This window comes from Pelobates fuscus, chromosome 1 (genome assembly GCF_036172605.1).
Source record: "Pelobates fuscus isolate aPelFus1 chromosome 1, aPelFus1.pri, whole genome shotgun sequence".
NCBI lineage: Eukaryota > Metazoa > Chordata > Amphibia > Anura > Pelobatidae > Pelobates > Pelobates fuscus.
Genome location: NC_086317.1, coordinates 84,338,242 through 84,350,509, shown reverse-complemented (window position 1 = coordinate 84,350,509; position 12,268 = coordinate 84,338,242). Strand labels below are relative to the sequence as shown.

At 37.1% G+C, this 12,268-nt stretch overlaps 1 protein-coding gene across 1 annotated transcript in view; it reads right to left on the bottom strand.

Annotated features, from left to right (window-relative positions):
• Positions 1–2,240: 2,240 nt before the first annotated feature.
• The window catches only part of TMEM199 (transmembrane protein 199), a 21,345-nt gene continuing 11,317 nt past the window's right edge, over positions 2,241–12,268 (bottom strand). The window contains exons 4-6 of the mRNA XM_063449943.1: positions 11,373–11,412; positions 4,463–4,575; positions 2,241–3,424 (exon numbers count right to left, since the gene is read on the bottom strand). Of these exons, the coding sequence (XP_063306013.1) occupies positions 3,329–3,424; positions 4,463–4,575; positions 11,373–11,412 (249 nt within the window). The 3' untranslated portion in view covers positions 2,241–3,328. The remainder of the gene's footprint in view (positions 3,425–4,462; positions 4,576–11,372; positions 11,413–12,268) is intronic.

The window sequence follows — 12,268 nt, the reverse complement described above, 5'->3', positions numbered from 1 at the left end:
CTAACCTTTAAAGTTTATCTTGGCGCATCTTGGTTTAGCGAGTCTGCCTGGGTGAGTTTCTTGTTCATTTAACCCTATAAATGCTATTTCTGCATTGGTAGGGGTCAGAGCAGCAGAGGTAAGTAAAAAAACTAAAAACAAAACAACAAACTCCACTGTACTACCATGTAGCTACAAGATAGCAATCCCTTCATAACTCAGACTCAGAAATCCTGGCACTTACTTCAGTGCAGGTGCAACTGTTAACTCATTTGCATACCATGCCAAGCTCGGTCTGACAAAGCAAAGAAATATAAATAAAATTTTAAAAAAAAAATTACATTTTATGTTCAGATAGCGAAAAGGTTATGATAAGTCCAAGTTAGTGACTGTTCTCATTTAACAAACATACAACTATATAAGGCCTATTGGTTGAAAGCTCTAAATCATTATTTACAGGTACCGTATATATGTTACCATGTGTTGTTACTGTTTAAATGTAACCAATCCCATAACCTATATATTCATAATCAAGATATCCAACTTTGTTTTTCATTGCAGGGAACATTTTACAGAGCTTGGTATTTTGTGTATTAAAATGGCTATAAAGCAAGATTATCTGCTTTTTCAATTTTCAATGGATTGCTAGCATTATATACAGTTTGCTTTTGAAGAAGTTTGCAATAAACATGCCATGATCCACACAGAGCAATCCGGGGATGTCATTGACCATCACAATCATCCATAATACCAACTAATCTTCAGGGACATTGCTTTAATCTGCCCCTTATTTGAGATGATTGCCAGGGAGATGGGGCGCTGGATTTATTTACATTACTTAATCCAGACACAACTTTACAGGCACAGGTTAGATTTGTATATCTAAAAAAATAATAATACATAAATATTAAGTGTTTTTAGAAGGGGCTTAGCAGATATCAGAACATTAATCAGCAATGTCAAACTCCAGTAATCTACACTGAATCAGGGTCAGGATATGAAAAGCAGTAAGTACATCACATTTTCACAAGGTGAGGAATCAGCAGTGATAATGCAACAAACGAAAGAGTGTCTAGTGTTTTGTTTTTTCCAAGATAGGAAAGTGAAAAAATATATTATATTCACGGGGTTCTGCTTTGCCCAATAAATCTCCAGTCTTCCGTAAGATCCTCCATAATAAAAAAAAAAAAAAAAGTTATTTCAACAACTTTGCTCTCTCCCACAAAAACAAATAATAGAAATGCTGCAGATGTCAAACGTACAATTGACGTAGTGCATTTACTTGTGGCTGGAATTTATATGTGCAAAATTCTCCCCATAATTCCTATGGGAGAACAGTTCATTACGAAAGTTGATTTGGTAGCTGGTGGCTCCCATTGATAACCATATTTAAATAGAATATATCTTTCATTGTTCACAGGAAACCACAAGTAAAAGTTTGAATCCCTAATTTTTTGTGTATTACATAGATAATGCATTATTTAAAAAAATAACAAAATTAGCAGTGCTGTATGGAAGGCACAGGAGCACATATAGCCCAGCTGGAGAACATACTACGAGGAACTGTCATTTTCAATGCATACACACACACACACCAGTCTCAGTTCCTTCAAAAGATCTCACTTCATTCACATCGTTAGAAAAGCATAACAATTAAACTGTTAATAAAGCTTTCCCTCCCACACCTTGGTAACCCACCCTGCTTTCTCTCCTGTAACTGTGTCATGCAATAAACTAACCCTTCACTGTAAACCATTCTTCTACGAACCTACTTTTTTACATACATGACATCCTACCCTAACCTCTTGTGTCACTTTACCCCACTCCCTCTAGAATAGAATGCAAGCTTGTTTGAGCAGGGCTCTTAACACCTTCTGTTCCTGTGAGTCTAACACGTCTTGTTGCAAATACATGTTTTTTAGTCCACCTATTGTACAGCGCTACGGAATTTGTTTGTGCTTTATAAATAATAGTGTGTAAATAGTTTCCATGTGCCTATCCAGTTCAGTGAAATGGATATCAATAATGGATATCAATAATATATATAATGAGTACACACTTTCAGACCTTCATCACTGCTGTAAATTAAATTTAATAATCCAAAATAAGTTTTATCAAAATTACATCTATGACATACATGAGTTTAACAAAACAAAAAACGTAAAAAAAAAAAAAAAAAAAAAAAAAATGTTGGTTGAACTAACTAAAGATATCTATAAGCACATAAACACTGTTAATTTATGAAGTTCATAAATAATTTATTCAGGTAAATTTTAAAATAAGTATTACAGGTTTTGAAAACTTTAAATAAAGGAAATCTGCAAAAGCAAAACAATACAATTAATCAAACAAAAATGTAAATGAAGTGTAAAAGTCAAGGAACAATCATTAATATGGAAAATTCAGCAACGAGAAAATTATGCACAAGAAAGTGAAAATGATCATTACTAAAATGGGTTTAAATTCCTGCCCAGTTTAGTTGCTGTAACAATATTCTGCAGGGAAGCATGAATGGAGATACTGCACATGTATCAATATGTAGAATTGTACATCATTACATCTTAGAACACTCATCTACTGCACAGGCTAGGCTAAAAGTTAAAGATCCTCATATGAATTCACAGATAAAACCTTGATTCTTCTGCACAAATAATTGCATGAAACCTTATAGTGAATTAATTTGTAAGGTAGAAGAGGCTTACTAGTTTCTAATTTTTATTGCTTTGATTTCTCAAATTCTCATATTTCTGAAGGCTGGAGCAAGTTAAAGAAAACCAGCAATGGCAACAAAACGAATGTATTTCTAAGGTAAAAAAAGAATTTGTTATGAAAGCACTGCTCTCTAAACTTGGCAACAGGAGCCTACAGCAGCAGATAGGTTTAGAAAGGATTCCTCAGACGTTACTCACTGCACTAAGGACTTTACTATAAGGGATCCCTGTGGAGTCCACACTTTATTCCACCTGGCATTCCTCTCACCTAATGTCAAACCCCTGCGCTCCGATAAAGGGGACTGCTAGTTTGCCCAGAAGGATTGGGTAAGTGGATGGCTACAGAGAGAGGACTTCTTTGCTATATCGTGGTGGGAATGGTGACGAAGTCGAAGTATGTTTTTGGGAGGAAAAAAAATCCTCAAAGTAATGGAAGCCAACAGATAAAATATTTTTTTACCCAATAAAATATATTAATATAAGTAGTAGATATGGTATAAGCAATGCTGGAATGTAGGAAAGTTACAGGAGAAATGTATTTTCAATAAACAAACATTATTTCCCTATCCTGAAGATATTTCTTCGAGTCCAGCTCAGAACAGACCAGGTTTGCTTCTAGTGGTGTCGTATGCCATTGGCTACAGTTCTCCAAGTTGTCCTTCCATTGTTCGGACCAGAACATACAGTTCTGCCAAGCCCACCAAGGATGCCACAATTACAGAGCTGAGAACCCGCTGGGAAAGAGAGCGAAAATGTAGAAACCTAGTTATAGTTACATTTTTTCACAGAGTACAATTTACAATGTAAATATTGTGTTAGAGGTTCCATTAAGAGTTACATTAAACCTGCAGAAGTGCTTGGTAAGACGGTAGTCATCACATTGTATTCAGGTTAAAATACTTAAATCAATTCCCCCCCCCCCAACAAATATAAAGAGAATAAAAGCAGAGATTTACACAGTCTCTTATTTAACCAGTAGAAACACGAGGACATAGTTTGTTCTCCGATTATCACAGTCTTATGTATATTTACTTAAGTATACTCACATTCGTGAGTGCAGTCTGTGATTATGTTCTGTCTAAAAGTTGCTCATAGTCACTAATGTATAATGACAAACAATTCACCGTATTTTATGCATGCAGGAAATTTTAATGTAACACATAGATGTGCAGAGGTACAGTTCCCACTATAAAGTTCCAAATACTGCTGTTCCTTATAATGTCATTACATAAGAATAACATCAGCACAGCATGGCAACTTTATTCACAAACCAGGAACACTTACCACCCTGTTGTCCTAAATATTGTTTCCTACTATGAAACACTGTCCTGAGTTGTTTCCCCAAGAAAGAGAATACCCGAGACAAAAAAAAGTTAAAACAGAAAAAGAACACACATGCAAGCAGATCACAAAATGAAGTGTTTCTGCTGTGATCTGGATACCCAGGGATGGTTTCAATTATTTTGTCTTTATGTATTGTGTTGACATGCTCCTTGCATCCTATATTCTCATCTGTCCATAGGCAAAGCTGTAAATACTCACTCCATAATATGTCTTTTTGTGACAAGACAATGTCATGTTGTAAAAGGGCATGCAAAGTGCGTTACAAATTGTGAATTAATAGCTATGATCCTGTGAAATAAGAGGTATATATTGCTAGCTTTTTGGCATGTCGTCTTTACACAGATAGAGTTGCCTATTGATACAGAAGACTGGTAACAAAGCCCTAAAATGGTCAACATTACGGTTCAGTGTTTCCAGGCCCCACTTACCGCAGCAGTGTCTGTGAACAAATACTGGCTGCCAATATACGTGCAAGCAAAAGCAGCAGCAATTGTGATGAAGAAGTTGAACACTGTTATCACCATTGTCTTCACAGGTCGAACTGAAGAGACAAAATTAAATAGGTAGAATAATTAAAGAAGCAAGTGAAAACCAACTAGGTGGATACAATTTCTGATATTACAAACGTTGCTTAATTTCACCATGGAATAAACTCAGTTATTTTCAACTGGTGTGTCTCAAGCAGTCTCAAAGTGTGCCACCAACACATTGACGTCTTAGCTGTAATAGGCTGAATGCAGTGCTTAAGTACGTTTTATTTCATGAGTAGCAGCATTAAAATTGGGATTCCCATCTGACAAACAGTTAGAATTAGCAGATCAATTTACTGAGTAATTAGCGAATACTGCTAAGGTAAAGTCACAACAAAATGTGATGTATAGAAGTGTGCCTTCGTCTAAGAGGTTGGGAACCACTGGGATACCCAACAGTAAACCCATTGTGGACAACTCTCAATCAGGGTGAGTTAACATGTAATTTGCTAGTAAAGGACATAATGGCACAAATTAGCTACACTCTGGACTTTTGTTATTTTTGAAAGGCACAATACTGTCCTGCACCAAGGGGGTAGGATAAGAATGGTTATATTGATTTTTAATTGCTTAGATTTTTTTTTTTACATTTATATTTACTCATTTAATTTTTTTTTTCCAATTTATCAAACATTAGTTGTAAGATAGACACAAAACAGTGCAACCACAAATTCATTAGACATTTCAAATAAACATTACAGTCTGAACATAATAAAAAGTAAGAGCAAAGTGATATATTCTGATTTATTACATCACACAAGACAAAGAAAACACTTACCACACTGCCTTATATAATATTTATTACAGAATGATTTTATATTGCTGATATTTCTTTAGGCTTTTCTGATCTTCAAAGCTCAAGCAACATAACTTACTGAAGTGATTATGGTGCAGGGAGCCTATCTGTGTCTACAGTATTACACATTTTAAAGTTTTCTGATTTTGCAGAAAACGGTCTATTTTTGTGTATAGCTCCATTTCCCACAATCAATCTTAGATCAGTTTTACATTTTATGGCATTAGTATGTACAATGTCTTAAATCATAAGGGAAGATTTATCAAAGCGTCACTAGCACTTTTAAATCAATTTCTCAGCACAATTTACTAAAACTGTCAGTCATTTTTATCTGTTACGTCTTTTGTGCCCTAACTTTCATTTTTAAATATACAACAATTTCCCATTGATTTAAAAGATTTATCTTCAACTATTTCTGACAAAACAGCGTTGTGTTTCCCTTTCTGTCTTGTTTTCACCACTCTAAATCTGGCGGTCTTCTGATACAAACTGGAAAACTGGCGGAATTTGCTATGAAGAATACCGCCACTTTAATAGAACACTTTAATAAATACGATGGCAATACTAATGATGTAATTTAACAATCACTGTTAGAACACTGATACATTTCCCCCATAACTTGTACTACGTGTAAGCTCTGTGCTGGGAGAATCTGACTGTAAGACTATTGGATCTAATGTGCACAGAGCATTATTTCTTCCCCTGCCACGTGCTACCCATCTTCCCTCCCTGTTGCCACTCCAAGGCTTCTCAGCGAGACGCACTGGATTGGTCAAACGAGCAGTCAAAAAACTGATTCTGTTGCATGTTGGTTAATCCTAATAAATAATCTCTGTGGTTATAGAGGGAGTGGACAATTTCCCCCTTGCCCTTTTTTTTTTTTCTTTTGTATCCCTACACACCTTGAAAAACCTCTACCATTGCAGGCAGGATATGTAAAAGCAGAAATGTATGATCACGAGGTGTGAATGCATTACCATGTGTTGACATGCCTTCGTGTGTTTATTAAAATAAAGATTAAAAAACAAAACAAAAAAATAAATTAAAAAAATAAAAATAAATAAAAAAGATTCTGTGACAAAACAAAGATGGAACGGTTTGGTAAGGGGACAAACTGAACACAGTGGAGGAAAAATATATTTTAAGAGAGCTTAAATAAGCTGGTCATAGTGTAACAGCGTACAGAAGATTTTCACTATTATTGTTGTAGGCCATGTAACACAAAGTTGTTGACTCTAAAAAAAAATAAAAAATAAAAAAAGTATAATTTTGCATAATGCAGAAACAGAGCTTTTGGTCCATAATTACTTAGAACCTATTAAATGGCCTAAAGTCTTTGTGATTGCTATCACAGGGCTGGTTAAAAATCACTGGTAAAAGTGCACACCTTTCTTTCATCAAGGTTTAAATACCTTACAGGTTAACAGGATTAAAAGCACTTTAATGTTCACCCCCCTTTTCAGTATACTAGTTGGACCTATATTGTAATGCGTTACAAAGAGAATCAAAGACATTAACTCCTTCACTACAGAGTACTTTCAACAGCTAGGGAATTTAGAGCAAAATGACGTTGTGTGTAGAATTCTGTTTGAAACACATTTCTGTAAATTCACAGAATCTAACATTTTCACTAATACGTTCATATTCTGTATAACTATTGGAGCTGAGATTAGAAGATTAAATATTGTTTGGCATTATGTATACATTTTATATATCGTGTGTTGAAGCCCTCTACAAGTCCAGGATAGGGGAGATGGGGAAGTGTGAGGCAAGAAGTGAGAGAAAACTATGGAACCACTAGAGTACGTAAAAATAAAAAAAATATCTCAGCCCTAGGTGCAATGGGGTCACATGGTGGCAATAGGATCCCTCAGGCTGCTTGGACATGTAATCAAATCAAGGGAGACAGACTTCGCTGCTATTAAATAGATGTTTATCAGAGTATTCACATTATGAGGAATAAAGGATAAATCATGCTTTCTGAATCAATAATTAACCAAACCAAACTATGTTGAGCATATATGTTGCAAGGAAAATGTGTTAAATATCTATTTATGTGTTTTATTTAATTTTATATAGAAAGCATCAATAGGGAGCAAATGGGGAGCTTTCATTGTATGTGACAGCATGAACATTATCTGTGTAAAAGAAAATAAACTGAACCGAAATGTCAAAACTGCTCTTCTGGTGTGACGATTTTTCTTGAAGGGAGTTATCTGTTTAATTAGGTTACAAAAAACAAACACTAAAAAACAAACAAAAGGGGTTTGAAGTGACTTGAGGAAAATGCTAAGAAGTGGTTTCCTTTTTCTTTGTTGCTAGCTAGGCCTTTTTAACATACTAATTAGCAATGCAGTACTCAATGTGTAATCTCCCGGTCAGTGGCATTATACAAAATCTACAGCAATGCAAACAAAGAGCCCCACCTCTACCATAACTACTAATATGATTCCTGAGACATATTTCCCATCATTATTATACAATTTGCCTAAGAGAGACATTCCAGGCACTAAATGTATCTCACGGAGTTGTGTAAATAGACCACATTTTAACCTTATGAATGCAAGAACCATTATTAGGAATATGTGTACCTGCAACTGGATTTCAGTTTGTCAACTCCATTTTAGGCATTCGATTGGTCTGAAAAGTATAGTTTCCCTTTCTTTTTCTTTAATTCTTTATTTTATGCGTGCAGTGTTAAGTACAAACTTTTGCTATGACTTATAACAAAAGTTAGAATGGTAATGACAATATGTTAACATATAAGTTCAAGATGGGTTGCACTTTTTTTTTTTAAGGAAAACAAGCTTATTCATAGTGAGACAATACATGTGCTGTGAGGTAATAAGCACATGTAGTAATTGTAGCTAGGTAGACAATGCACATTTTTTAAGATCTTTAAAATAAGCATAGTTATGTAAACAGGTTTGATCTGTGAACGTCCATTCTAGCTACATCACATATGCTGCAGGTATACATCGGTACTTGTTAGGTAAAGACAGGTGCTTCTAAGGGTGCGCAGATTTTATGAACTTAGCGAATTAGCCCCTCTCAGGAGTTTGTCATGCTAGTGACTAATATCGTGTATCCCGCATGCACATGTGGGTGTGAGAAGAGTAAGCTTTGTTGTGAGTGCCATATACGATTCTCAGATGAGTGTTTAGTAATGATAACAAGATAGAGAATACCCTGCAAGCTAGGACTAGTTAAGACATTCTAGTGAAACCAAAGAGTCCAACGCAATTATCACCCTGGGTGGTCTGGGTTTCCCAGGCCGCCTTGGTAGGGAGAAGTCGGCATCATGGCGGGTGGTCCTGTTTTTTCCCCGATTCCTGCTCTACTGTGTCTGGTTAGCAGGGCGCAAGCGTCCTTCCGAGCAGGCATCAGAGCATATTTTGTCTGTGTTGTATGTTGTAAACCTCGCTGGATTTCCCAGTGTTGCCGCTTTGTTTTATTGGGCTTGCCACCTTCGGTCAGCTGGGTGTCTGCTATGGTCGGGAGCTGGTTGTTTCCCGCGGACCTCTGCCGCCGACCGGTCCGTCCTGGTGCAGGCTGGGTTAAATGTGAGTGCCGGGTCGGTCTTCCAGCAGAGGCATCTTGCTTGGCGGTTTGTGCTGTCACCTCAGGCGAGTATGTTTTCCGTTACGTCCGCTTAGTGCAGCCGTTGTCTCCCGCTCACTTGAGTTGCCTGTGTGGCTCAGCGCTGTCTTGAGGGGTTGCGAGGTTTGGCATGGGTTTCGCCACCTCTCTGTGCGGCATGATCGAGAGGTAAGAGCCAGCTCAGGAGCTGTGAGTGTGAGATGGGAGCTGGTTTTCGCTTTGCCGTCTGCCATTTTAGGTGCGGCGGTCGGGCTCTCCGACCCCCTTTACAGTATCACGGCCAGGGCCACAGGGTGAGGACCGGGATCACCCCCCCAGCCTAGAGGGGGGAACGGAGCCGGGTCCGCGCCGATTCACACCTTTGGCCGGGCTTTGTGGTGCAGGACAGTGGGGCAGCGGCCGTCTGCCCCACTCACCTCTGGAGAAGGCCCCAGTCGGGGCAACGTGTTTTTCCTCCCCAGGGGACTGAAGCTCGCCGAGCCAGCCTCTCCCCGGGTCCAACAGTCACTCAGCTTTGGGTATTTGCTCTGTCGGTCAGAGTTTAGGTGGTAAGACATAATTTTAGAGAGTATGTTTCAGCGAGTTACAGCAGCTGCTCCGACTTGCGACTATCCAGCTTGGCGGTCCGGCCCCGCCCCCCCCCCAGTTTCCCTTTCTTAGCTCCTTTTTATTAGGCCAGATTTCCACACGTTAGTACATAGTTATATAGCTGAAAAGAGACATGCGTTCATCAAGTTCAGCCTCTCATACATTTGTTTTTGCTGTAGCAATTTTCCAACAAACTAGGAAGAAAATACCTACTGAATTTAGAATAGCAGTCAGATATCTCCTTGGACCAAGAAGCTATAACCCCACTAATTAAAAATTATATCCCAGTATATTATGTTTTTTGCAACTATTTATCCAATTGCTACTAAATATCTGTACAGATTCTGATAAAACCAACTCTTCAGACAGAGAATTCCACATCCTTATTGTTCTTACTGTAAAAAAAACCTTTCCTTTGCCGTAGACTAAATCTCCTTTCTTCCAGTCTAAATACCTGACCTCGTGTCCTATGTATAGTCCTGTTTATGAATAGATCTCCAGATAATTGTTTGTATTGGCCCCTGAATATATTTGTATAATGTTATCATATCCCCCTTGAAGCACCGTTTTGCCAGACTAAAGAAATGTAAATGTGTTAACCTTTCTAACTTAATCAATTTTCTACCCCGCCTCTGTACCTTATCTAGTGCCATAATATCCTTCTTTAGAACAGGTGCCCAAATTTGCACAGCATAGTAGTGGTCTTACCACTTATTTATAAATAGGCAAAATTATGTTTTTATCCCAATAATTAATGCCCCTATTGATACATGATAATATCTTACTGTCCTTAGCAACTGCCGATTGACATTGCATATTGCTACCTAGTTTGTTGTCCATAACAATTCCCAAATCCTTCACGTGTGTTGTTATCCCAAATTCACTACCATTTAGGGTGTAGGTTGCATGTGCATTCTTTACCCCAAAGTGCATTTTTCTACATTAAATTGAAAACCAGAGTAATCTGAATGTACCTTTCCTAGTTAAATACTTTGTTATTATTATTACCTGCCATTTGAGTGCCCAGTCCCCCAATCTATCTAAATCCCTCTGCAGCAAAGCAGTATCCTGTTCACATTGTATTACTTTACAGAGTTTTGAGTCATCTGCAAACACTGAAACATGGCTTTCAATGCCTTTTTCAACATAATTATTCTCTTTAACATAATATGTTAAAGAGAAGGGGTCCCAGAACAGAACCCTGAGGGACACCACTTGCCACCTCTGTCCAGCTTGAAAATGTGCCATTAATGACAACTCTCTGCATTCTATTTTCAAGCCAATGTTCTACCCAAGAACAAGAAAACAAGAATTTTGATCAAGACCAATTTCTTTTAGTTTGAACACTAACCTATTGTGAGGAACTGTATCAAACGCCTTGGCTAAATTCAAAGTAAATAACATCCACTGCAACACCCTGATCGATATTTCTACTTACTTCTTTGTAGAATGCAATTTGGTTAGTCTGACATGACCTATGTTTCATAAAACCAGGTTGATTATTGCTAATAACAATGTTCTTCCTAATTAATTACTGAATATTATGCCTTAATAACCCTTTAAATACTTTCCCAGCCACAGACTTTAGCTCGCAGAGCTATTACGTCCAGGCAAATATTTTGAATGTTGTGAAACATTAGTACTTTGATGATAATCCATTCACGTAAGGTAGAAGTAATGTAAGACTCTGAAGAGTTCGGAAATATTTGCCAGAACTAATCCATAGAATGGAAAATTCTACATAAAATAGCTGAGCTGGAGATTTTCAAATGTACCGTATTTATTTTCAGATTTCAATTTTGTACTTCAAAACCTGCATCTCACCTTGCTTGCTGAATTCAGCCAGTGTCCCATTTCTGCCTGTCTGTAAAAGATAGAAGGGGTTTATTTCTATAAGAAGAATATTAAAGCGACACTCGGGCACCAATACTACTTTAATGCATTTAATATATTTTGGCCTAATTAATATACTGCATACGCTATATTTTTGCATAAAGCAAAAAATATATAGTATATATATATATATATATATATATATAAAGTGGATAGCGCACTGAAAACCCAAGAAAATATATCAGGGTATTTAACACAATATGAAAGATATACAATACATATACCCATAAAGCAGATCTTTGTCTTGATGTCTCTGAAAAGAGTAAAGCTTACATAGGGCAATATTGTACTGATAGGTATCCAGGTATCATATGTATATGTTTAAATGATAGAAATTCCTACTCACATTTAAATGAGCCTGTATTCAAACTGGCTCAGGTATATAGACTTGAGTAGGATATGTGGGTCAAATCCTTTAGTGGATATGTTCCTCCCCAGTATGATAGAAATCAGAGAATAATGTTAGGAAAAAGTATTCAACATTTATTTTAAACTGAATAATAAAATCTTACATTGAAGAAGTACAGATTCATTGCATGCTCAAATCATTGTAGTTTTTGCGTAAAAAAAATAAAAATAAATGTTTTTGCAGAATGCTGCAGCACAAGCCTGCCTCTGTAGCCAATGTCCCCTTACCGCAGAAAACACAGCTCAGCCACTGACAGTACTGAATGGTCTGAACAACAAAACAACCTGCATTATAAGGAGGAGGACACCCAGGGAGGTATACAGTAAGGATATGACAACCTGTTTATAGTTTCTCTGTATGCAGTCAGGTTGTGAATTAAAATCAGTTCACTCCGTGCTGTTGAGGCTGAGACTGTGAG